The sequence below is a fragment of the Tympanuchus pallidicinctus genome, unplaced genomic scaffold, assembly GCF_026119805.1.
Source record: "Tympanuchus pallidicinctus isolate F22 unplaced genomic scaffold, pur_lepc_1.0 scaffold3, whole genome shotgun sequence".
Taxonomy (NCBI): domain Eukaryota; kingdom Metazoa; phylum Chordata; class Aves; order Galliformes; family Phasianidae; genus Tympanuchus; species Tympanuchus pallidicinctus.
In genome coordinates, this window is record NW_026294747.1 from 52,010,994 (window position 1) to 52,037,164 (window position 26,171).

Sequence of the window (26,171 nt, forward strand, 5' to 3'; positions counted from 1 at the left end):
GTAACACAAGAACACATCGGCTCCCAGCTGCCACAGTTGCTCAAACGGACGTCAGCACAAAGTCAGAGCTCAGGCTACCCAGGGCTCTTGGACAGAGAGCTGTTAGGGGCTCGTGAGGACTTCAAAGAGTGCGACACCAGTATCTTGAGCACTGGGAGGATCTGGACCACCTACTGCAATACATACAGCACACCTACAGGGTGACAGATTAGAATGGAGCAGCAGAGAGCACTGTTTAAGTGCTACTAATCCTCCTGGCCCATGGTCACAGACCTTCCCATTGGCTGCATTCCCTTTGCCACCACTATTACCTTCTACTCTATACTTCCATGGCCTATGGGCCCATTCAAAGGCTGGCTGGCATTTAGGCCATACTACATTCAGTGTTGCACATTTTAAGGCATATGCATCTTATTTCCAGGGGACTTTTCAGATTATATTCAGACATCTACTAAGAATCACAGAAAAAAAATAGGTTGGAAATGATTTCTGATAGGCTCTCATGCAATCTCCTGCTCAATGAATAAGCAGGTTTCTCAAGGCCCGATTTAGCTGAGTTTTGAGTTCATCTAAGGGTAGAAAGTGAACACATTTTCTAGGCAACTTGCTCCACTGCTTGAGAACCCTCACTACAAAGAATTTTCTTCCTTATGTCAATCTGAACTGCCTCCCATTCGGTCCCATGGATCTGTATATGTCCATTTTATGTAAGTCACCCCAGCATGACCATCTGCAGGTAGCATCTTTATCTTCCAGGCTCTGCCTCCTGACACAGATAGCCAGGAACAGACAGACAGTAAAGACTGAGGCAAACAAAATGCTGAGAACCTCTGAATTTTCCATGTTGTTCATCCAGCTCACCTGCCTTGTTCAGCAGTGGATCCACATCTTGGTTTCCCTATCACTGCTAACACACCCGTAGAAACTTCCTGTTGTTTCTCACATCATTACCAGCAGCACCATGTCAAGACATTGTCCTGACCACTCAGGAAATGTGAATTGCTTATGCCCTACTGTTTCCTGCCCAGCAGATGTCATGTTGGTTAATATCTCCTGTAAAAGTCAAGACTTGAAACACTGACACTTATTTCATGTTTCTGGAGGCTTCATCTGTTTTGTCTTTTTGACTAGGTGTTCTGTAGCAAATGCCTACCACAATGTTACCTGTGTTTGCCTTTCCTCTGATCCTGTCCCATAAGCTTCTGACCAGCCCATCACACAGTGCACAGAACTCTATGCATCTGAGCTGCTCCTCCTTGTACAGAGCACAACCACCTCTTACATCTCGCCCTGCTCTTTCCTAAAATGTATAAATCACAGCACTTCAGGGGTGAGAGCTCTTACAGCTTCTGAGTACAAAGGACAAAAGGTAGGTCAATCCCTTGCCTATCCAGGTCTGCAACACCACGTCTCCAAGTCCAATCAATATAGAGATCTGGGCACAGTCTTAAGACGACCTGCTACAAACACCTAAATTAGATGTTGCACCTCCTTCTCTTGATGATTACATTGAAAAAATGCTAATGGCAGCCTTTGGGCAAGTCTTAATCCACAATACCTATACAGTACAGTAAAAACATATCATGCATACTATGCCAGGTTCAGTAGAAGGAATAACTATCCTTTATAACATAGTAAAGACAGATGAACAATGGAAGCCCACTCCAGAGATCTAGTTTCCACAGCAGGACTGCAAATTCAGGAACTGCTGTACTTGCTGAGACACCATCACAGCTGCAGTGCTTGTGTTGGCTTGGTACAGAGGGGGAAAAGTAAGGAGCATCACAGAGGGAACTCTTTGGAAGTCAGACCTTGTTGGGACCAGCAGTCTCAGGAATGTGTGTACAGAAACAATTTGTGATTGTTTCTACTGTATTCAAAGAAAAGGAAAAAAGACTATTTATTGTTTTGTAAATAATGACACCAAGAAATACAATGCATTAATATTATTATATCTCTTCCAAATGGAAGGGCTGTAACAGATGACAGGATAATTACAGCCTGTTCTTTCAAGCTTTCTCACATGAAGATGAGCCAGAGTAAGAATATCTCCACATTCAGTGAATTGCAGTTTGTTTTATTTTTGTTGCAAACTGTAAAAATCTCACCACAAACATTCTGATATAGCCTGAGCCACAGGAACCATAACCGGTGCATGATAATTCCAGTGTGGTTTGCTTGCAAGGTGAAGGTTTTAGTCCCATCCAGTGCAGGAACATATGCCACCACCATTTGGAAGCTTTGCTTAAGAAAATCCAGACTGACAGCTTCCTCTCGTAGTGCAAATCATTGCCTGGTCTCCAGTCTCACCGCTGCTCTCTTTCCCCCAGCATACCTGGAGGTAAAAAGGCATCACAAGCATCACGCCCATCCCCTGGTGAGGAGCAGCCAAGGTGATGGTGCCAGCAATCTGTACAAAGGAGCTGCTATTTCTCCTGGGCTGTCTGGTTGGTAGGTGCAGCTTGGCTTTGAGAGGGAGATGAGCAGCAGAACAAACAGGAGCGATGAGAAGCATCTTCAGAGCTCTGTCAAGGATTCCTGAATCTTTTGTTTAACTGAGAGGGCAAAGGAGATGGAGTAAAATGGTGGACCCCAGGCAGAGGAGGGACACTGGCAGGATCATGAAACAAGATGGTGCCTTTCACCACTGCAGCATCTGTTAAGTCCCTACTTGGCTGGAAGCAACAAAAAGCCATATTACCAAAGGCATATGGAAGCGTTATTCTCCTATGCAGCAAATGTAAGTGCACGAATACATGTCTGAATCCACATAAAAATGGACAAAACCTGTTGTTAGCTGATAAAGTGCTGCTTTTGACTTATCTTTCTTGCAGAGGAAAACGAGAAGGCTCAGACTGCTTTTCCCTGTATATCAGACACCAGCCTCTAACAGAACAAGATGAACCAACAGGACCACAAAGAACTTGCAAGAGCCCCAGGCCCTGCCATGTGGGCTCAGATTGCTAAGCCCTGCAGCACTGCTGCTGTGAGTGCTGCCTTCATGGGTTACTGCCCTGAACCCCTCCAGAATACAGATAGAATGGATGAAGTCTATACTGCTTCTTTCCATACCACAACTACACGCAATGGTCATTCCACGTCTCGGTGGATCTCCCTGCTGCAATGCCACCTCTCTCCCAAGCGCAAAGCCTGAAACCTCTCCGGGCAGGGTTTCCTTCATTAATCATCAGGCAGACGTTTCTTTTTTTTTTTTCCCTCTGTTTCTTTTTCCATCTCCGAGCTGCAAAGTTCCCTGCCAACTTTCTTCTTGGTGTGAATTTCTACAACAGAGCAAAATAACTTCTGAAAATAGACACGTACACTCGAAAGCCTGACACACCCTATATGGAGCCTGTGAGTGGCACAACCATAATCCAAGACATTATCAAGACACAAGGGTATGCTAGCAGCATTTGATTAAAGTTCTGAGCAAGTCAGCCCTAAGAGAAGAAAGTAAATGGGAACTCAGTAAATGCTGCTGCACAGAACCCCTGGCTCTTTTCATCACTCGGAGGCATTTGAATTTGTATTGCTTATGGCAACCCTAGGCTGGGCAGGTTGTTCTGATGCAGCTGGCGTGCTCAGAGTCCCTGTAAAAAAAGAAATTCATGGAAATGGCCAATCTGCCGTGACTTCCTGATAATGACACTGCATGCAAAGCCTATGGGAATAAAAGCCAGCAGTCTCATGATACACTTCTGAGCTCTGCCTGTCATTAACAAGGGTGGGTTTTTCAGAGTGAAATTCTCCCGGGCCAAATAACAGGAGACCGATAAATAAAGCTTGTCAACTGCCCTTTCTGACTCACTCTCTCCTGCTGGAAGGATGACTCACTGTCATGTGTGCAAGGCTGCCAGGTCTTGCTTACATGCTAAAACAGGTATGGGGTGTCTGTGTTAGACATCCATTGCCTCAGAAAAAGCAGAGCTCAGCCCTGAGAAGGTAACCCTGGAAAGGACTCTGCTGACTAAAGGACCTGAACTTCAAAGTATTTCTCAATCCTTTCTAGAAAGTTCAAGGCTGTTGTTAGATGGCCCAAAGCCATCACTGAGGACTTGGCTTACTATCACAGTGTCTTAAAAACAGAACTCACTAGGACCATCGGGTTTTACTCAGAATGTGCCATACAGCATGATACAGATGCAGATAACTGAGACCAAGCCAAGGCCTCCTAAAGCAGAAACTGAAAGACTTCTCCCAACACCATGAGAAGGAAGCTATGAAGTAGACTCCCTTAGCTCCAGGTATTGGCCAACAACTTGCTGCATCATTCAGTAGAGAAACCATGTTGCTGCAGGGCAGTGATAGCACAATTGCCTCTTGCATGTCCAGCCAGCTATGCACCGTCCAGGAGTAGTTTGTGCCACTGGGAGAGAGAGTTGCACGTGCTGTTGCCCAACCAGACTCCCAGGAAACCTGCAACCAAAGCAAATTTGAAGGTCTTGCCACCAATTTTATGATCATAAGAGCACTAACCTGTCTGCCCAATGTGAACGCAAATGTAAAACTTGGAAAGTTAATTCTGAGTAAACTTCACATGAAGATTCCTCTTTGCTAACTCTTTTCACAGTGAGTCATAAATTAGGCTACCAAATTAGGCTACAAAATATTAGAACTAAATGAGAGGTGATGGAAATTTAAAAAGGAGTAAACAATATATCAAAGATTCAAGAGTAAGTTCCTTTAAAAGGACAGTTTAAGGAACTTTAGGCCATAGTAAGTCATGCCTCCTGGTTACTTTGCTAATCCTTTAAAAAAAGAAGTCTGTCATTAAAATCAATGATCATATTCATCTGCAGGTGTCAAAGCCCTTCCCAAAATAAGTTAGTAAAATAATTTCTCAGAAACGGAGAGAAGGCGGTGTTCAGATGAAAGAGGAATAGTGACAGACCAGGAATTACAGTCCAGGTCTTCAGTCTCCCATGCAGATGCTTGTGTATTAAAATACCCCACCTCTGATAAACGATTTTGGCTTTTTAAGCTGCAATTTCAAAATTATTTACTTAGCAACGTGAAACCATGCCACTCAACTTCAGCTAGTTGTTCTGGTTACGATCACCTTCTGCCGTTTGCTCTTGAGAATACAGCACTCTCTCTACTAAGCCTTTCTGAGGGCTTCACAGAGCTGATAAACTCAGATCTTTTGTCAGGACAAAGGAATGAGTCCTCAGTTTTTCTTGTTCTTCTCTTTGTTCTTGGTCTTGTTCTTGTTCTTGTTCTTCCTCTTCTATTGTCCCATCAGACTGGAGCAAAAAGGAATTTAACTCACTACAGTGAGCTCCAATGATGCCCACCCTGTTAGAAAACATGGTGTTAATAAGTTTGACATGACAAAGCAGAGGAAAACAGGAGAAAGGGAGAACAACTTGCAGTGTTTCCCAATAAAAAACAGCAAAGAAAGTTGCCTCCTTTAGCTGGCCTGTGAATAACACAGTCTGCAGAGATTATCTTCTCTGCTCCAGGGACAAAGAACCACATACACACACAGCACCTCACACATTATGTCACGTTTCTGCCTGGAGTGTGCATGCACACAGTACAAAATGTGTATGTCCAAGCGAAACTGAGCACTGCCTCAGAAGGTTGGCCCTATTGCACATCAATTACTGTGCAGAAGTTATAAAAACTCAGCAGGCACCCAGTTTTGAAAGTGCTCACAAAACAATTACACGTGCATCTGTAGCAAACTTCATTTTTTGGGAAATATTGGATTCACTAGTCTTATGTTTTAGATAGGTCTGAAGATTTTGTGTGTATGGTGCATTTTCTAGGTTGCCAAAAGTCTGAAAGATCCAGAAAACGAAGGCAACAAATGGATGGAGGGAAAAGTAGCATTCCTCCTATATGGCACAATCAGGCTTGCAACTTTTTTGTTCTTATCCTAATCATTGGAAAAGGTTCTATTTCTATTGGCTTTCCCAGCAGTACTTCCCAGTTAACAAAGCAGTAGGATGGACAGTAGTTGCCTGTTCCCATAGGCAAATTCCCAGTCATAGAATCACAGAGTTGTCCAATGGTCCCTCTCTCAACGAGGAAGACTTAGCTGTCTGGCAGACTCTCTAATAGCACTGCCAAATCCATTTATGCCAAGAAATATCGCTTACTTGGTAGTGAGCAATTGTGAGAAGTCTGGTAGGATGTCACACGAGCAGGGCTGTGGGTCTCTGCCCTGACAGTAGTGGCTCTGGGAGCGGTACTGAGCGCTCTCCTTTGGTAAGGGCAGCAGTGTGCTGAGCACAGGTGAGTGCTGGTAAACCATGCTGTTTATGGATGGATGCTTGGCACTGACTTGTCTTGAAAGAAAACAGAGATGTTATCTTAGTGTATTCGGACTGGACAGGTTACCTAAGGGCTCATCAGTATGTCAAATGTGTACCTCTGACGTGGTAATCTCACTGCATTTGCATCAGCAGTCTGCAAAGAAACATGGTTCCTGTCTCTTAAGGCGAGATTGAACATGTCAGAGCAAAGGAGCCTGCCGATTTCTTCCCGAATCACTTGGAAGTGCTTCCGCCTGAACACAAGCCAAGTCACGTAGCTGCACAAGTTGTAGAAGCCCTAAATTGAAAACACGGATCCCATTTTCACTGGGAAAAGGTTCAGAACCCCACTGTGTCCTACAGAGCAGGTTGGCATGACTCCACTAAAAGCCAGCAACAAGTCTGACATCAAACCTCACCAGTGAAGATCTGAAAGTACCATTTTCTTCAAAGGTGCAGAGAGAGATGAGGCTAGAAACACAGCTCAGAAGGATCTCACCTTGCGGAATCTGGTCAATTGAGTTTAGCTTCACTGCTAGGAACTATGAAATGAACCGAGGATCACCACCCAGTTTCCTTCTACAATCAATGGAAAGAGACTGGTGTGATGAGTCATTCTGCAGAGGTTCTTATCACACTCATTTGTCCCAAGAGGCAACAGTTCATCCCTGGCCGAGCTTCTCCTTGTCTGCATGACTGTCAGAGTAGCCTGAGGGCTTAGGATGATGGGACAGCTATTGTTTGGGCAACTGGAATTAGACAAGATGATTCCCACCCCAAATGACAGCATTTTGATCACAGAAAATATTACTAACAAATACGAACTCATTGCATCTTACCTTCATGTATCTGCTTGCTGATTAAATAGGACTGTCTAGGTTATCACACCATGTTAACACTTGTGATTCCTGGCACTCAACACCCAGAAAATCAAACCTCTACTGAGGTTCCTGAAAAGATGGTATCACTGGAACTACAGTGTACCCTTGAAATTCAATCCACAGTCCTCCTGTTTGAAGGAAAGTCTGTACATTTTGAGAAGTATAAAATATGATTTTGGCCCTAGTGTTTTATATTAATTTATCAAAGCCCTGCTAAGCAGAGAGGCTCAAATTCCTCATTGGGCTGGATGTAGCAGGCCAGAAGAGCTTACTGCCATCTAAAAATGTTGCCAATTACAATGGAAATGAAAGAAGGCTGTGAAAGAAAAAAATCATGAGGTCATTGGCAAGAAACCAACAGACCAGGCCTCCCAGGGGGATCTCAGTCTGTGATAGGAACTGTCTTGGCTCTGAGAGTCACAGCAGGACTGAAAACCTGCACTGCAGGGCACAGGGGTGGTATTTTACAGGCACTGCAATCTAAGCCCAAGAAGTTAAATTTTACTGAAGGTACTCTGCTGTGCAAGCAAACCACTGGGAAGACCAAAAGGAATGCAGCAGGCTGTCTGCACCATTTGAACGTGCGAGGGAGAGACATGGTCTGGGCTGACACTCAGTCAAAATCTCCATTTTTCTCTCTATCTTTCTTACCTCAAAGAAGTTCCGATCTTTCTGCAAAGACGTTTTTCTCCTAAAGCAGTGAAAAAGAGCACAAAATTAATAGCAGTCCTCCTAACACAGCACTGAACACGATTCACGAGGCTACTGCCAAGCTGGCATTTCACCACAGCAGTAAGTTGCTGCTGGTGAATCCTCATTACGAGCGTGCAGAGACCTACTGTCTAAGGGAACAACAGGACTTCTGCATTGCGTCAGAAGTGGAAAATGCAAAATACTGTATGGCTCATTTAATTAAATCCAACAAACAAAGCTGGATGTGAACAGCAGGCGAGGCTCCCCACTATGCTATGTAAACTGAACCCTCTGCTTGGGCCTCTCAAAAATGGCCAGGACTGATCTAACCCAGTTCCCATTGAAGCAAACAGAAAACTCTTCCTGACATCGCTGGTAGCAGAGCTACCAAGAGAACAAAGCCAGGCCAACGTTGAGACAATATACTTCGAAAAACAGAAGGGAAAACCCTGATGCATTTCCAAGAGGAAATGTAAAACATGTACAAAAATGACAAAGTGCACTTTGTTAAAGTGCAGTTTGCCCAGTAGAAGCCTAAGAGAGAAACAGCCATCAAATCGGAGGGTGATGCACACATCCCAAAAGCCACTCCATTCTCCTGAAGCTAGCACAGCTCATCCCTGTGTAAGGGAAAGCAAGTTTGCCAGCTTTCAGATCTCCACAGATCTGGCTCCGCTCCGCCAGATACAAGTGAAATCCTACCTCTGTGCCAACTCACCAACTCCTGAAATGTCCCTTATCTTCCTGATGGCATCAACTGTTCCACACCCCTACAGCACACCCAGCTGCCATCACCCCAGAAACACTGCAGACCATGAAGGTAACACCTTTCAGTCCCGCATCTCTATTTACAATTTCCTAACTTTCACTGACAGGTATATTGATCAGGAGGACCATGCATCTCCCTGCCTAGCTCTCCCCAGTCATACCTCTCCTGATGCTTCAGGTGACAACCCAAACCCCCTTGTTGCGCAAGGGAAAAGAAACCTGAATCTTCAAGCATGGCATGGCCATTGGTTCAAGCAGATCTCCCAGATAACTTCAGTGCTTTTGATTCCTTATGAATTCTGGAAAAGTACAATATTTTGTCTTCAGAATACCCGAGCAGAGGAACATCATGCAACCCCAGCTTCTTAAACCTTAATGTAAAATTCTGCTTTGCCTTTCAGCATTAGATGGCTCATGCGGTGTCTTAGAATCACTTCCCAGTTTAGCAGAGGAACCTATACAGAGGCCAGCAACAGAAACTAACACCAATAATTAAAATCAAATAGGGGGTCTCCACCCTTCTTTCCCCCAATGCTTTATTCCCTCAGACAAGGTATTAGGCTAAGAGACCTGCTTGAAATAAAGCTTCCTAAGATAAGCATTGAACTAGAAGGTATCTCCCATGTCTAGGGCACAGTTGCTAATTACCTAGGGAAATACAGAAAGGGTTAGGAAAACATCAAACTTGCATTGAGATTCAGGACAGGATTTGCAAGAAACACATGAAGGAGTGAGCAAAGAACATCATGACTTCTAGAAATACAGGAACAGTGCTTTCTTGGAGCTACCAGGGTGACAGAAGGAGCTCATGCATGGAAGACAACATTAGCACGGCTGAGGTAAGCATGGGGTTTGGATGTAAGAAGCTAATGGCTTCAGATACCTACAGGAACTACTGCTCTGTGCACATGGGGTAACGCTTCGTGTGCTTTAGCAGCTCCCTCAACTACAGCTGTGACTCTAAGTTCACGGATCAAGTCAGCTTCAGGGTTTGTAAGGGCTGACTCTGTTTGTGCCATTGATGCCTGCTGCTTTGGGAACGCTTTGTATTTTTCCCATTATGACAAATGCCCATAAGGAAGCTGGCACCACAAAAAGGTTGCGCAACCCCCATCAACTTAAAAGGAGAAAGCCAGACACACCTATTCCTTCCTCAGCGTTGGAGGCACAAAAGAACTAATGCTAACACACAAATAACAGGTCTGGAGGGACTCCCTCAAATTCCAGTCTGGGAGGATATCAAACTAAGGTTCTAATGCTGCAGTTTACAATTCATATAGATGGTTACAATGAGGATGTCCTCCATCTAATCTTCTTTTTTAATATTCAGAGAAAGACTTCACATGGAAGATCAATAATTGCATATGAATACACGGACATTTGGCATATCTGGAAGGGAAAATAGTTTCCCAACATAGCATAACATTTCTGTAATATGTTGCTATGGTGAATTACCAGAAGAAGCAAAAGCTTCAACACCATAGATGGGTTATAACAAAATATCATGAAACTAGGAGTTATAAATTACCAATAGTTTCTCAGCTTTTAAATCAAACATTTTTCAAGTTAAAAAAAAAAAAAAAAATTATCAAAAGTAACCCTTGCCACAGTTTCCATTTTGACAAAGGACACTTTCTATCCCAAAGTATGTGCACTGAGAAAATTCCTAATCTGCTTTTACAATTGAGTCTTAATCAGTTCTGTCCCTTAGCTCTTGTTTTTGGCAGTTCATGTAATGATGATCTGGGAGGCTCCAGATAACATTTAAGGCTAAACTGAGTCAGCTTGGAAGGGTTTATATTTATGTAATTGCTGCCTGGTATGAGAAGTGCTGTGTGTTGTGACATGCTCAGCATTAGCCTAACTCTGAAGTCCGCTGGAGTCAGCTACCACCACCCTGCTATGAGTAACTCTGGTCTCTCTTCATGCAACACCTTACATTGCAAATGCGTTAAGACACAGCCCTTTTCTGGCTCTCTGTGTTTTTGCAGCCCAGACATCAGCGTCCCAAGCCACTGCCAGTTTCTAACCCCGACTGTGATGGAAATACTAAAGAAGACAGCTTCCTATTTCAGCTCTCTGCTCTCTGCTCTCATTCCCATGCCATTGGGTTTGGTTCTCTCTCTTTTGTGTGTGTGTGTGTGTGTGTGTGTGTGTTTGCCACTAGACCTCTTTTCTCAATCCTGCATATTGCTGTCCACCAGACAATACAATGAGTAAACAGGCAGCAGAGCTAACCAGCTGGGTATGCAGCACAGGCTGTTCTATCCAGCTGCATCCAGTCCTTGGATTCAAGCTGCTTTTTTGCACTCATACTGGGTCTCATAAGTGCAGGCATTAGGGCCACCCAATAGAAACAGTGAATGCTGTCGTGATGTTCCCTGTCCAGCCAACAGGAAGGTTAATGGGATGCTCTACTCAGCAGAAATCTAGAAGCAGCATTTGGTACACAACACCGCTGCCAGGAATACCCTGTGAAATACCAATGTGCCAGGATACAGAAAGAATGTGCTGTTCAATTTCAGGATCCACTGATTTGTGACATGGGAGCACACTAAAATGAAAGCCCTACTGGAACAGCAGTCTCCAGTTCCCCTTTACCTCCACCCTGTACCTTCCCCTCTTGACTAGGAGGAAATCCAGGTTCCTCCAATTGCAGACAACAGTAAGGCTGCCAGAAGCCATGCTGCAGAAAGGCAGGAGAAGGATTGTGACTCCTATGGAGGACTGGCAGCAGTTTCACAGCAACTGATATTGGAAAAACGTGCCTGAAACTGCTCTGAGAAGATCTCAAGGGACTGGGGTGCATGGTGGCTACTGCCAAGGAAAGGAAACATTATGTGCATCCATCTCCTATCCTCATATTTTTTAATTCCCACTAAGGCTTCCTGTCCCTCTCAGACCTTTGCTGGGTTTAAGGCACCTAGAGAGTTACTGGTCTCTACCAGTCTAATCTATCTTCCCTGCTTCCCTACTCTTCTAACACCCATAGTTCCCAAGCACAACCTTTTCTTGTCTCTAGTCCCTTCACTTGCTGCTCTTCAGGAGCATGTTCTCCTGCACTCACTAACAGTCTTAGGCTCTCTGACTTGGTATAAACAGAAACTTACGCAGGTATCAATGGCAACCAGCAAGCACACAAGTATTTTCTTTCAAGGTGTAGTCAAAATGGCAGGGGTGAGATGTGTGGTTGGCCTTGCTTTTTGCCCTGCTGACTTTCACACTGAACCCAACAAAGTTTCCTGCTCTGTATATCTAGCAAGGCTTCCGCATACCAGGGCTAGAATTTCACCATCTGGTATCCAGAACGCTGCTACAACTTGTTGTGTCAAATCAGTTGGCAACAGCTCATCAGAAACACTTCTGGAGCTAGTTACTAGCTAGAACCGCAGGGAGATCAGTGCACATCTGTATCTCATAGAATCATAAAGGTTGGAAAGACTACTGAGATCATCCAGTCCAACCATCAGCCCATGCCTGTGTCTAGGCCAAGTCACTCAGTGCAACATTTATCCTTTTCTTGAAAACTTTGAGGAGCAGCAACTCCCTTCCTTCCCAGGCAGCCTGTTCCAATACCTCACCAGACCTCATCGTCCTCTCATAACCCTTAGACTGACAAGAAGCACGGCCTTGAGCCTTCACTGGTATCACTCAAAAGAGGCCTTGGGCTGCTGCAGCCCTTGACTTGTCAAGGAAAATCATTTCTTGGCTTACTTTCCACGAGATGTGTGACTCTTCTCTGCTATGCTTCTCTCAAGAACAAAGTTACTGTAAACTTTGGCAAGGTAAATCTTGGCCACTGCTAACTTCACCAACACATCATCCATTGCTTTATTTTCCAGAAAAATCACAGACCTGTTTAAAAGAAAAACAAAAAAGAAAAAAAAAATAAAATTAGGGAAGGGATGCTAGAAAGAATGACAGCTCCTGAGAAGTAATCCTGTCTTTTGGGAACACAAGCCAACACACCACACGACAACACCTTCATGTTGCATCAAGGCCAAGCTCAGGAGCTCCCAGCACAGCTCCGCAGCACTGCAGGGACTGCCAGGCCTGCTGCTTGGACTCAGACAGCCTCTTTTGCCCTACAGAACTTGCAGGCCCCACGCCTGCAGCTTTTTAGGTTGCTGTCTTTGATCTCGCATAGCTTATGAACCCTTTTCATGAAAGCCCTAGAGGTGCACAGGGATGTCTCCAGGCACAGACTCTGCAATTGAGCAGCCTGGAGCAGAGGGGTTGGCTCATTCAGAGACACCACTTACTCCTCTTCAGAAAGGCACACAAAGCACTTTTGGGATGGCCTCTAAATAGGAACGGCTGACCCCACAAGCCTGTATTTTAAACCACTTCAGATCAAACGCTAAGGAAATGCCAAGCCAAAGAGCTTTCTATTTCCCCTGTAATCCACCCAGCTGTCTCCCAGTACTGGGAGCGCTGCAGGCCTAAAAGTTGCCAGCCTCCCTCCACTCTGGGGAAAGCTGTTTTATCTGTCCCTGATGGCCTCCAGCTGTAAAGCTTCCCACACAACCCACCTTTAATAATTAGGACAATTACTCCAGGCTTCTCAAGGATAATTGCTGATAAAATTCAGCAGATTCTCCTTAAAAGACATGAAAGAAAGTAAGGGGGGAAAAAATGCAGGACAGATATAATAGTCTGTGTTCCATTCATGTTTCATTCACCACTGTTTAGCTTTTGTTCTTAGTTGCATATTTCAGAGGTGAATACTCTCAGGCTGTCTCCAGCAGGGCAATGCTTCACGCCTGCTGCTTTGGAAAACTGGTTGGTTGCTTTTGAAGTTGGTTACAAGATCTTCCTGAACCTAAAATAAGCCAGGCAAACCTCAAGCTTAGATTTACGGAGAATCGGTGTAGCATCAAGAGAAGATAAGGTCACAAGAAGTTTCAGACATCCAGATTCATACTGGCTTACTCCTACAGGAACTCCTTCTGACCTAAGAAAATACAGTGTGCGAAAGCAATGCCTTCTTAAGGACAGTCTTAGACAAGGATGGTCTTCTGCTTCGGGAGGTTAGCACACACAAGGTCTGTAAGAGCAGCTCAAGAACTACACAGACACTGGATGTGTCTGCTGTGTGGGAACATCAGGCTGCTAAAGGAGTAGGCAGGTCATCAAGCCCAGTCTTCAAGTAACCTGTCTGTCAGTTTAACTCTGAGCAAATTATAGGTGTCACAAACCAGACACATGGAGGGGTACCAGCATGTCCTGCCTCCAGTCTGTCTCTGCCTGTGGCATATAGCCAGTACTACACAGGAAAGCAAAAAGCCTCTGAAATTAAATTACATCAAGAAGGAAGGGGAGGGGTTTTTCTTCATGAACAGACAACTTGGAACAGCCCTGAGCATGGGATTTATGTGGGATGGGTACAGGAAAGCAAATGGCTGTGCAGTTTTCCTTCACGTCCTCTCAAATACATAAGCATATCACATACCAAAGGATTCTTATCAGAAGTGTAATTTTCTGTTATTATGATTCTATTATATGGTTATAAAACCCCTTTCATGAGCTCACAGAGATCCATCTTCAGAAAAAAAAGTAGTTTTCTCCCTTGTCCCCACTACTTCCTACTAGAAGACTACTCCAGAACTTTACTACACAGAAGGAAGAAGGCAGTGCTTCTTACTTTTGATTTGAAATACAACATATACTAAGTTCAGAATTAGACCAGGTAGATAAGGGAGGAAATAGGAAGTCTTGGACACAGCGAAGCTGCAGTGTCAGAAAGTTCTTCATGCCTGCTACTCCATGTCAGCTTAGGTGCAAGAACAATTAAGGATAAACTTCAACATTAAGTAAGATCTAAATATGCCTTTTGTAATTTTATTTTCCTTCTTTGTATTTATGCTTTGATAGATCAATATCCTGACTTTTGCATGGTAAATGTCTCTTCTTTGACCTTCTCTGATGTTACACTACATGCAAGCAATCCTGGCAAGGAAGCCACTTCCCTTCAGGGGAGGAAATGAATCTCAACAAAGCAGTATTGCAAATATCCCTTTGGGAAGCTCAGAGCTCCTACATGCTTCCCACAGAAAGACAGCAGTCACTCTGGGAGCACTGCACGCCACAACACAGCAACAAGTGTCTTCTGGCAGAGATTATCCAGTGCTTATAGCTGGTAGCTACTAGTCACAGTCCCCCCGACCCAAAAAACAGAAACCCATGTTCCAATAGGTCCAAACTCCTCTTTGTTTGAGTCTGCTTCTGTATTTTCCATACCAGCTGATGACATGAGCCATGCTGAGATGTCATGACCAATGCAGGGTCTTCTTCATCCTCATGGACCTAAGACTTTTGTGCATGAAATTATGTTGATGATTTTCTTTATGTATGAATTATTCTTTGCACAATGAGAGAAACACCCGGCAATCTATGGAAATGGAACAAATTACTCAAGACCAGCAATCCTCCAACAGTCTCTTCTTCAGATAAATCAGCCCCTCTTTATGTAAGCCTTCATTACTTGTGAAGTAAACAATTTTGAGTGTTTTAATGAATTAATCAATCAATTCTCCAAGATTATCAAAGAGTCCAGCAAATCATTAAAGTTTATTATAATTATGGTTTGTAGCTCTGTAACACTCCCACCCAAGGCACATAACCCTATAACACAGCAGCTCCTCAACTGTTCCTCTGGCATCCCCACTTCCAACTTTGCAAGGTAGCAAATGTGGTCACACACCCTTACTTGGGAACTGCTTGCCTAGCAGATATTTCTCATGTTGTAACACGTTTGTAGCACTGAAGAGGCATCTGAACCTGCTTTGCATAGTTAGAAATGAATTCAATGTGACCCACGGCACAAATTAACACCCAGCAAACTCAGCTGTGCTTTGTGGGTGCTTCTGCAAGCAGAAAGGACTGGATGCTAATGCTGTTACTGGGAAATGTGATTTGGGGGATGGTGATTCGATCCAGGGCACACAAAGTTTTGGGTCATAGTAATGACTAGTTCAGATGTCCTGGGAAAGCACAGAAGCCAAAGGCGTAAGAGGTGTAACTGAGAGGTTTTTCTCCTTATATTTCCATATAGCAACCAGGCCAACATGCAGTTTGTGCTCAAGCAATAGTCCTTGCTCACATGCAGAATCCCACAGAGCCCACTGTAAAAACTTTCCTACAAGTTTGGATTTATTAGGGCCAATTCTGGGTACTTACACCCCTGACGTCTTATACTCACAAAATCAAGGATTGGGTTTTCTTTTCCAAGGCAATTTTTTCCAGGTAAAAAGACATGTAGAAAAGCAGGGCCATAAGGAACTCATCCAGTTTCTTATTCCTAAATAAAAGGTAGAAATGTCACTGGTAAGTCTGCAGCACCAGATTATTACAAAAAACAGCAAAGTCTCTGCTCAAGGGCCTGCACTATATTGAGCAACCCCCATGAGGTTGAGAGCCATTCAGAACGAGCACTCCATCCCACAGTAAGACTTCGGAGGCCAAGAAGCACATTGAGCCACGGACTGAATTAGATATTACCACATTCACATCCTCCAAGTATGTTTTGTGCACTAAGCATGCTGAAAGAGCAGCATTCTCATTCAAAGAAAACGGGGGTAACTAAGATTCCCCTCCCCTTCCCAAAGGACAGTATGGCTGAGACTCAAAATATACAGGTACATTCTTCAAACAAAGACAGTGCAGGCACTACCTAGCCCTGGTGATCTCAGGGGTACACCCTTAAGACAGTACTCTGCCAACTGCCTCCTTGCTTTTAGCATACAGGGAAGTAATGCTGATAAATACAGCAGCAACCAATGAGCTCTGCATTCTGGCTGGAACAGCAGCAGCACAAGCAGGCAGCCTGGATGCCCTGTTGTGTGAGGCCCTCCTGGTGCAGGCAGTGTGACGGATGCTTTGCCAAACACTGAATTTAACTTAGGCTAAGATGAATAACGGTGTTTGGATTTTTAGGCCCAAGGCCTTGGCTTCCTTTAGCTAATGGAGTAGAATGCTTTCAAGCAAATGGTAGCATTATTTTTCTGCACATCAAGGAGAAAATGTATTTGCTTCCCACTAACCACCAGAGAAGAGATTTGAAACTTCTCACAGGATAGTCCCTCTGTCTCCTGATACACACACGATTCTCAAAACAGATTCTATATGACATACCCCATAACTGCTGCAAATGGTAGCATGCGATGTGACTCATTTTCTTCTCTCAAAAGGAAAGCAAGATCTGAAAACAGAGCAAAAAAAATAATAGCTTCTCCAAGAATTGCTCAACGGCAGTAGAAATACTTCTATGGGCAATGCCTTGCTGATGCAGTAGACCAACAATTACTCACATTTGACATCATCCAGTGTGACATATTCATGTTTTATCCACTTTGACAGCTTATGAATTTTTTCCTCGTTGTCAGCAAGCCTTTTTTCAGGGAGCGTTGCACTGCATTCATCTTGGAAAATGCTAGTAGTTGACCAATATGTAGTATTTAAAGACATTGTTCATTCCAGTCACAGAACAGTCACGTTATCTGCCTGGTATGTACAGCCCTTATTGCATGCAGTTTCACAAAGCTGGGCAGTTTAGTGTGTTTGGCAGATACCCCAAAATAACTTTCAACTATTGTAACCACAAAGCAGGCCGGGAATGTTGGGAGAAATAGGACATGTCACCTCTAAGGTTGCTTCTGAGTTTGCCCTTTTAGTTGCTAATATAATAAATTGCGACTATATTATTTAGATCAAAGATGTTTTAAGTAATGGATGAAAGTCAGCCACACCACGTTGTGAATTTATAAAATTAATAATAATACTTTAATCTTTGAAGTGCCTCACAAAGGTGAATTAATTACCTCACAATACTCTTTAGAGTAGATGAGAATTCTTACCTCATTCTGAGAGACCTGAACGCCTTTACCAAACTCACAGCAGGCTACTGCCTGAGCTGGCATTCAGCACGGGGCATGTCTGGCCCTGCTTCTCTGCTCAGACCACTTATCCGCCCTGCTGAAATGACAGGTGGCTCCTGCTTCACCTGTTGTGTTCAGACACGATCCTCCTACAACTGATGAAATATTCCCACCCTAATAATCGTTCCTTCTTGAGCTAGCTCCGTGGAGTTGAAATACCTCTTTAATGTCTTGACACATATTTCCTGCAAGTGAGCGTTTTCTCCTTCGTTAAGGTTTTCCTCAGCTGCCGGACTGGAGCTGGAGTGTGAGAATGCAGTAGTATGAATTTACACTTCTAACAGCAGGGCAAAGAGGTCAACTCGCCACGATACAAAAACACATGTATTTCATCTTCTAATTGACACAAAGAAATTAACTGGGTTGTAGTGAGGGCCACATGAGACACTGATTTCAAGAATGCAGAAGCACAGAACAAGCAAAGGTTCTTCTGCTGTCTCCTGCATCACAGAAACCCTTCAAATCATCTGTATCTCAAGTGGCTTTGCCATCTTGATCCTAACAACATCAGTGAATAGGAATTTTCTTTTAATTTCCATCTTAACCATATTATGTTAATGTACATATATGCACCTGACCTTCAGGTCCACTAATACTTTGTGCAGGAAAATAGAAGAGGGTTCTGTCTCTGGAATGATGTATTTTAAATGCAAAATGTAAAGATTTTCTTTGGGACTACAAATGGCAGAGGCAGCAAACATGGCTGAGGAATTTATTCCTGCCCCAGAGAGCACCACGCAGAGCCAGCCACATTCTGAAAACCATGAGACAAGTTGGCTGGAGCTGCTGAGACTCAGACCATGAAAGGCACCTGCATCAGCCTGTGGTCAAGCAACAAGTGAGTAGCCCAGCTCTACTATGACCAAGGCCTGGGAGCTGCCGGTATGACAGCAGGAACCACCCTGCCTGCCCTGAGCTTGGGAAGGGAAGAGGGGAGGATGTAGCTTTTCCCCAGTCGTTAAATGTATGGAAGTATTTCAGCCAGGTAAAGTCTTGCTCCTCAGCTGCCACAGAAATGCAAAGTGCAGGTACATGCAATTTCTCTCCTGCAGAACTCTGGTTTCCCAAAAGGTTTGCAATCCTGCAGTGCTCACTGCCATGCATCAGCCTGTGGACCTCCATCCCTTGATGCCAGGGAAGCAACTTGGCCCTTGCTGTCAGCACTGCTGCTCCAGCACATGGTTTCAGGCACACGGCAGGACTTGCACACACTTTCAGCAATTGAAGTAGATTCATCTTGAGAGCAGTACAGAGTAAATGCGTATTTCTGTTTTTCTCCATTAATGGGATAAATGTAATAGAATCATAGAATCGTGGAGGTTGGAAAAGACCACTAAAATCGTCTCATCCAACCATCAACCCATCACCACCATGCCCACTACGCCATGTCCTTCTGCTGCATCTCCCCTTTTCTTGAAAACCTCCAGGGATGGTGACTCAGTGTCACAGAGTAACAATTACAAACTCCATGCTCAAAGAAAAACATCCACAGAATCATAGGATCACCAGGATTTGAAAAGACCTCTAAGATCATTCAGTCAAACCATAATATATATATGTTAAAACATATAGATTTGTCCTGCAGTTCAGGCAAAACATTACATTCTGATTTTACCTTACATGGAGCTGCTGAACCTTAAGCCTGTGTAATTTGAAACTGAACATCATTCTTTTACCTTGCAAATTCAAGTGTGTTAGTGTCATCTTTCCAGTACCACACGCCTGAAGTTAGTTTTATCGTCTGCAAGAAAACAGCATGCAGGTTACGTGTCACAAGCATTGTGCCCTTTTTCTCAGCCCCAGCTCAGCAAAATATTTATAAGACAAGCACTGTGCATACTGTCCATTGTATATCTTTCTAAAGTCTGCTTTTTACTCAGATGTTGACTGTGAATTAGGTAAACAGAAGATCTCTCAGATTAAAGGTTGCCAGCGTAAGACAGAAAAAACAGGCATCTGTCTTCTTTTATGTCTTTCAGATTGTGAATAAATCACCAAAAGTTGGCTAAAGAACATCAGTTCTTTGGTTGCTAGCGAATTAATAAAGGCTGAGAGATCAAATGTAGTTGTGGATTAAACAAACCATCAGTTTTATTTGTTTTTGATATTATTTATGTAATTGCAATGACTAAGCAGCAGCAGAAAGGAAGCCTTTGTTTAAAAATGGGATGGGCTATGCACTTTGCTGATCTTCTGACAACTTTAAATAAACACCAGAGAGGATCTTCAGGGAACGCTGAAGCAAACTGCCAGAGACAGGATTTTACAGTATCCATACAAAACCAACCCCCCCCATGGATTAGTCCCCTTCTTAACTAACAAGAAAGGCTTGCAAATCCTTAGCTGGTACTTGCACGTCGCCTTTCAAGTAAAATGCATCCTGTTGCTGAAGTCCTTCTGCCTACAGAAGGGTGAATCAGGTGAAACACGAAGGCTTTCAGTGACTTTTTGCCTGGTGCCATTCCGACAGTGACAAGAGTCCCCGATTCTTGCTCAATTTAATTTGGTAGTAGAACACCAAAGTAAGTTCATGTCAGCAGCCAACAGTGCAGTGGTTAGACTGTGGAGATGAATATTAGGAAACAGTGGCTCTAATCCTTTGACAAAGAGCAGTTACTTAAACTTGTCGGTCCTAGTCTTCAGCTTCAGCTTTCTAATACTGGCTTACAATTTTCAGATGAAAATGACCATGCAAATGCAATACCTTTGTGTTACACACAAGGGAATATGAACTCGTGGAGGAAAAATGGAAAGCAGGGTGGTTTGGCAGAGCAACACCTACCACAGCCACACAGGCAGGAGGGAACACCAGGCCTGTATCTTTAAAACACAGCTCAGCGCTCACTGATTTGGCTGAAGGTTGGTGCCATGGCTGCCCCACAACCCATGGAGTTCACTGCAGCCCCCAGACCTGCTACAGAGCCAGACACAGGCAGCAGCAACGTGGAGCCAGCAAAGGGACTCACCGAGGTCACGGAGCCTCTCTGCAGCATGGCTGGGCGCTCGGGTGGCCCTGTTTACAGCAGTGTCCTGGAAACAGCCAGCTGTCCCCTAGGAACTGCGGAACCCAGCACGCAAAGTCTCCTCCAGCTTGGGGACATGGGGCCCATGCACTCTGCTCCTTCCCACCTCTGCCCAACAGCATCCCTGGGAATCTTCTTTGCTGAAACAAGGTAAATAAGTGTTTTCTGTGCAGTAAATAACTCAGTGTCACTCATTTGGGCCTTGCTCTCATTTCCCTCTGAGGGTAGGGAGCTGCAGAGGTGCTCCTAGTCACTGACACAAGATGAGAAGCAGTTCACCCCCCATATGGACACTGTTGTCTGTACAACACTCTCTGTGTTAAACACATTTTAGCTTGAGATTTTTGAGATATCAGAGTATATCTACAAAGTCACAAATCTCCTGTGACATGTCCCAAATCTCTGTGCAAACAGTCAGCTCATGGTTTGTGAGTTCCCCTGGAGATAATTCCCATAGGCTCAGGCAGGTGGGTTTGAGGGAGGATTTATGATGTTTGGGATGCTTCGAAGCATTGCTGTGCAAGCAGAAAATCTCTCATATAGGTAATTCACAGTGGAACAGCATCATTGTGCACACCTGGTACTGCTTGGATTGCACCCCAAACCAGTACAGCTTTTGTTGAACTCCCTGCCAGTAGAAGTCAAGTCAAGAGAAGGATGAGATTTGGTGTTACATCTAAGCCAGCCTAATAGCTAATTGTTGATGGAAGAGGCATTCTTCCTCTCATCCAGCTTTTACCACCATTTATCTCTGTTGATTCTTTATCTTCTCCGTCCCCATAGCAAGGCAGTTCCTTAAACTGTCAAAACAGTAACCCAGCAAAAATAAATGCGATGCCTTCTGCTGAGTTAGCGCTCCATATCAGTTCAGTGGTGGGTCAGAGAGGGGACAAAAGCAATACAGATAAAGATGAAGCAATGGGGAGAGGATCACACCTTTCAGCAGATCCCTTCAGCTAAAAGGTGAAAAACAGCCACAGTTTAGAAAAATGCACTTTGAAGCTATGAAAATACCTCATCTAAGACTTTTAGACAAGTCAGCTCAGAAAGGCAGAAAGAATATTGCCTGCTTTCAGCTCTTATAGATGTCCTCATTCATTTTTGCAGTATATCCTAATGATGGAAAATACTCCTGAAAGCAGCACTGCAATGTTTATGAGCACACGGAAGAGTACAGGGACAATCCAATGTAGGGAAATAAAATGTCCATGAAACAATCTGCTTGCTGTCCCTAACTTCCCCCCTATTTCCATAGCTGTCCAGATAATGCATCTGTTCTCCAGTAGGTATTCTTTAAAGGTTTATCCATGCTAATGAACTTAATCCAAGATAAACAAGAACCTCACATCACCCTGAAAATTCAGCTTTGACTTTGCTCTCTGCAGCTTCCTGCTATTGGTTGTTTTTTTTTTAACACACAATTGTGTATGTTTTGTTTCCAGTTGCTATTGCAGGCTGCCAAGTACATACCTACAACTTGGCAGCCAAGTTGTACATCTAAGAGGATGAGAGAAGCAGGTCTGAGAGTGACCTCAGATCTCACCCCTGGCAGCCAGGCAGCACTACAGGAAGAGGGGGCAGTGGGAGGTATAGAACTAATGGCTCACCAGTTGCCTGCTTGGTAGAGCAGGGCTGTCATCAGCCTCAGGAGACAATCAGCCCATCCTGGAGCCAGTAGGAGTCATGCCAAAAGAGATGCCACAAGTAAAGGACAAGCTGGAGATTCCTGGGGTCTCCCGTGTTAGCATTCAAAGTGCAGGGGGGACAAACCTTCAGCTGTGCTGGGGGCGGAAGCAAATTGACACAAAAACCTCAGAGGAAAGATGGGAAAAACTACCTACAGGGAGAACAAGTGGGCCCGATTCAGGCACCAGGCTGTACTCTCCTTAATGAGCACTTGCTGGAGATTAGTTTGCCATGGCTATATAATGAGCTAAGGATGCGGAGCTGAGCACCAAACATCCCACCCAGGCTGATGATCCAACTGGATATCAATCTGAGAGAAAAATAAGAAGCCTGGCTTTGAGTTACAACGGACTGCCTGCTGGATTCCTGCTCCTACTGTTGTAGAACTTGGGAGCTACAAAATGAGCGAGCCAGAAGATTACAGGAAGAGAAATTATGGTGTGATGGTTGAAGCCATTGAAGTTGATATAGGAAACTCATTTCCATATGGGCTTCAGTCACAAAATTCCAGGCAAATCACTTCAGCCTGCATTTTAGCCTAATGACCATTATTTGCATGATCTTTTCTTTCAGAATGAAGGGCCTTGGCTTCATGGAAGTATGAAATGCAGGACTAAGTACGTACAGCTGTGGTCAAAGTCAATGGGAACTATACCTGAATGCATAATACCAAGCAGTCTGATAAAACAGTTGCTTGGCATTAACAGTGGAAGACCTCATAACAGGCAGATGGTGTTTGGCTTTTGCTGTTTTATCACCTGTGTCACATCTCAGAGGTGAAAGCTAAATGGATGATGTTGGGAAACATTCACGTGGTGGTGATGAGCTGCACAGGGTGCTCCTTCAGAGCTGGAGCAGGACAGCACATAGTAAAAAAGGCAAGGCAAGCATTGGATTGGCACATATTACTCTCTTAGAGAGCACATCCTACTCACTGACCAAGCCAGGTGCCCTATAGGAAAAAATAAATAAATCTGTTACCATGTAATTAAAAACTGGGTTACGGTGCATAAGCACAAAGGAAGCAAGAAATAGGATTGCTCACTTGGTCATAATTTCAGCACTTGCTACTTTCCAGTCTGACTTTGCAGCCTTAATGGGCTTTTTTAATATTGTTTCTTGTGATGTTTGTGTCCTTGTGTCTCAGTAGCTGAGAACATTCAACAGTACACATATATATCCAGCCCTTGGGTCTGTCTAATGTTTAATTCAGATATCACACCTAGAAAATAAACACATGCATAAACTCAGCAAAAGATCACTGACTCACTAGTCAGTCATTCACTTTTCTGCCTCCTTTTTTTTCTTGCTGTGCCAAGCCTGTCTTCCATAGCCCTTGTACTGATTTCCCCCTCTATTCCCAGGGCAGGTTAATGTCAGCCCTGGTTTCCTGGTAATGTTAGACTCTGCCGTGTGTGCTTTAGACACAAAAATACAGAATTCAATTCCACAGTAGGTAATACTTATTCCATGACTATGCCATTTACCTGCCAACTACTTTTACCTGCTCATTAAAAGCATGATTCTGTGTATGAATGGAATGATGTCCTTAGGCATAACAGCATTAGCACTGGTGTGACTTTTCACGTCAGATTTGTGCAAAATTGAAGCTCCTGGTTTTTTTGTTTTCAGCAATTTGCATTGCTTTCCTCTATCAACCCTGTAGCCTTCACTCTCATTCGTCAGATACCCAAAGCAAAACATGGTGAGAGTGCTTGTGTCTGCCACATGTCCTACAACACCAACACCAGTCTTATCCCAGGCTCAGAGCCCTGTGGCCCAGCTGCCTGCCATGTCCAGCGACATCCATGGACACAACCCTGCCAAAGGAGCTTGATAGTCAAAGGCAGAACCAGCTGCCAAAGCCAGAATGAAGTTCGAAGGGAAATCAGAGCACGATGACTGCCCAGCACAGCCTATGGGAATACAGTCTGCACTTGGAATGCCAGAAAAACCAGCTGCACATTCCTCTAATGAAATCCTCATGCAATTACTCCCTCCACACAGTTTATCAGATGAGATTACTGAACATTAGCACTTGTCAGCTGTTTTCACACAACTAGACGTTGGCCTCATGCTCCTAACAATCTACCTTTTGTTATTTACACGCCTCTTACAGAAAGGAAGAAGTATATAAATGTGCCTCATATTCAAAAGGCATTTTCAAAAATTTCATTTTGACTCAGTATTCTGAGGTGCTCAGAAATCTGTAAGAGTTTAACAAAGATGTCAGCAGCCCAGGTTCTACTTCTTATTCAGGGATTAATAACCATCTTCCTGTTACAGAATGAGGAAAACAGAACAGTGAAAATATTCAAAATTCTATTCGATATTGCGAGCTTTGAAAATAATTATCATGGAGAACTTGATTTTCAGTTTTAGTTTATTGCTGAGAATTTTTATCTCATTTAGGATTTTTTAGCTTATCTACTATCTGTAGTGCCAGAGACAGGACTAAGGACTCGCTAGCATCAGTTATCTTGAAACGTGCTGTCTTAGAACATTTGCAAACATGCTGTGAATGGGGTCTGAAGGAAAACAAGAAGTTTGCCAAATGAGGAATAAACATGGCTTTGTAAGAAATGTATTTATGCCTTTAGATACAAAGATAGCAAAAAAAAAAAAGTGACTTTCAGCTATGATTGCTAGACTGCCAGTTCTACTGTGCAACACTGCTTACAAGAATTGATATTTCATGACGGAAGGCAATCAAGACCACTAAATCCATGTGTATTTTTTTTTTAAATAGATTCTAGCCCGTGATACATAGCTTTAGCACTTCTGGAAGTGGCTTTGTTCCCTTAATTCTATTTAAAACAGATGTTTAACTACTGGCCTGCAATCATTTGGAGCAGTGGCATTTAGACCTGTTCCAACAAATAGGGTACAGAGACAGTACTGCTGACTGCTGCCTTAGCACGAGCAAGAATGACTTCATGCCTTTTTGCCCAAGATGCCACAGAGATCTGTCAGCTTTTGTACAGGCCAGCACACAGAAAGTAATTCCTGAATGATGGGAGCAATATAAGAGGCACAAAAAAATTCTATACTGCTTCTGAATTTACTCAAGAAAAAAAAAAAAGGCAAGCAAAGAAACAGCAACAACAACAAAAGAAGACTTCAAAAGTGGACTGGCTGCCATCTCTAAAATGCCAGACTGGTGCTGTTATTGGGATGACAGGAGGAACCAGCCTGTCTATGTCTCCACCCTACTGATGCAGGAGAGAGTAAAGACAAATGGGTCATGCAAGGGCGGATCAGGAGTTTTAAATACTGCTGTTTCATATGTGGAAGTGAAGTATGTTGTTGCATCTGGAAATGCTGGCCTGCCCAACTATATAATAATTACTCTGCTGCAAGTAAAATTTACACCAGAGGCGGGCTGCATAAGTATGTGGATGAGAGTGGTGGAAAGATGTGATACCTGACCCACATAGGTGTGCTGGAGAAGCTTTACGAGCATAACTTGTTTTACTGTGGGGTAGGGAGGGGTGGTAACTTTCCTGTGATGAGTAACTACAGAACATAATTTTGCAGCTGCAAGATCATCCACGTGGTTTACTGGTTTAATATCAGAGGTTTCCCTCGCACCAAAGTACAGTATCCCAAATGGGGGCAGAGAACACACCACCATGTGTTTTCTTTAGGGGAAGCTCAAGCCAGGCACAGGGCTGGGTAAAGAAGAAATTTGAAATACCTTGTAAATAATTAGAGCCTGTAATGCTATTACATTGCAATGCAAGACATAAAAAGACACTTTAAAAATGAGTATGCAGACAGGGGTTGAGTGCGTGCCTTTTATGTAACGCCTCGCACATACTCTGAAAAAAAAAGCTGGGACTGGAAATGTGAATTCCCTGAGCACATCTGCCTTCACCCCTCCCTCCTGTGCATCCATGGCAGTGGCTGGCAATGAGGAGAACG

General features: G+C 43.8%; 1 protein-coding gene across 2 annotated transcripts in view; it reads right to left on the minus strand.

Moving 5' to 3' along the window:
* Window positions 1–4,605: 4,605 nt before the first annotated feature.
* The window catches only part of ZBTB1 (zinc finger and BTB domain containing 1), a 55,580-nt gene continuing 34,014 nt past the window's right edge, over window positions 4,606–26,171 (minus strand). The window contains exons 3-9 of one of the 2 annotated variants that reach the window (XM_052696015.1): window positions 16,736–16,802; window positions 15,804–15,902; window positions 12,317–12,457; window positions 7,793–7,832; window positions 6,377–6,558; window positions 6,105–6,293; window positions 4,606–5,295 (exon numbers count right to left, since the gene is read on the minus strand). In XM_052696015.1, coding sequence (XP_052551975.1) covers window positions 5,118–5,295; window positions 6,105–6,293; window positions 6,377–6,558; window positions 7,793–7,832; window positions 12,317–12,457; window positions 15,804–15,902; window positions 16,736–16,802 — 896 coding nt within the window. In that variant the 3' untranslated portion in view covers window positions 4,606–5,117. Of the gene's footprint in view, window positions 5,296–6,104; window positions 6,294–6,376; window positions 6,559–7,792; window positions 7,833–8,837; window positions 8,902–12,316; window positions 12,458–15,803; window positions 15,903–16,735; window positions 16,803–26,171 lie in introns of those variants that run through there. The other variant, XM_052696018.1, reaches the window with a different exon arrangement.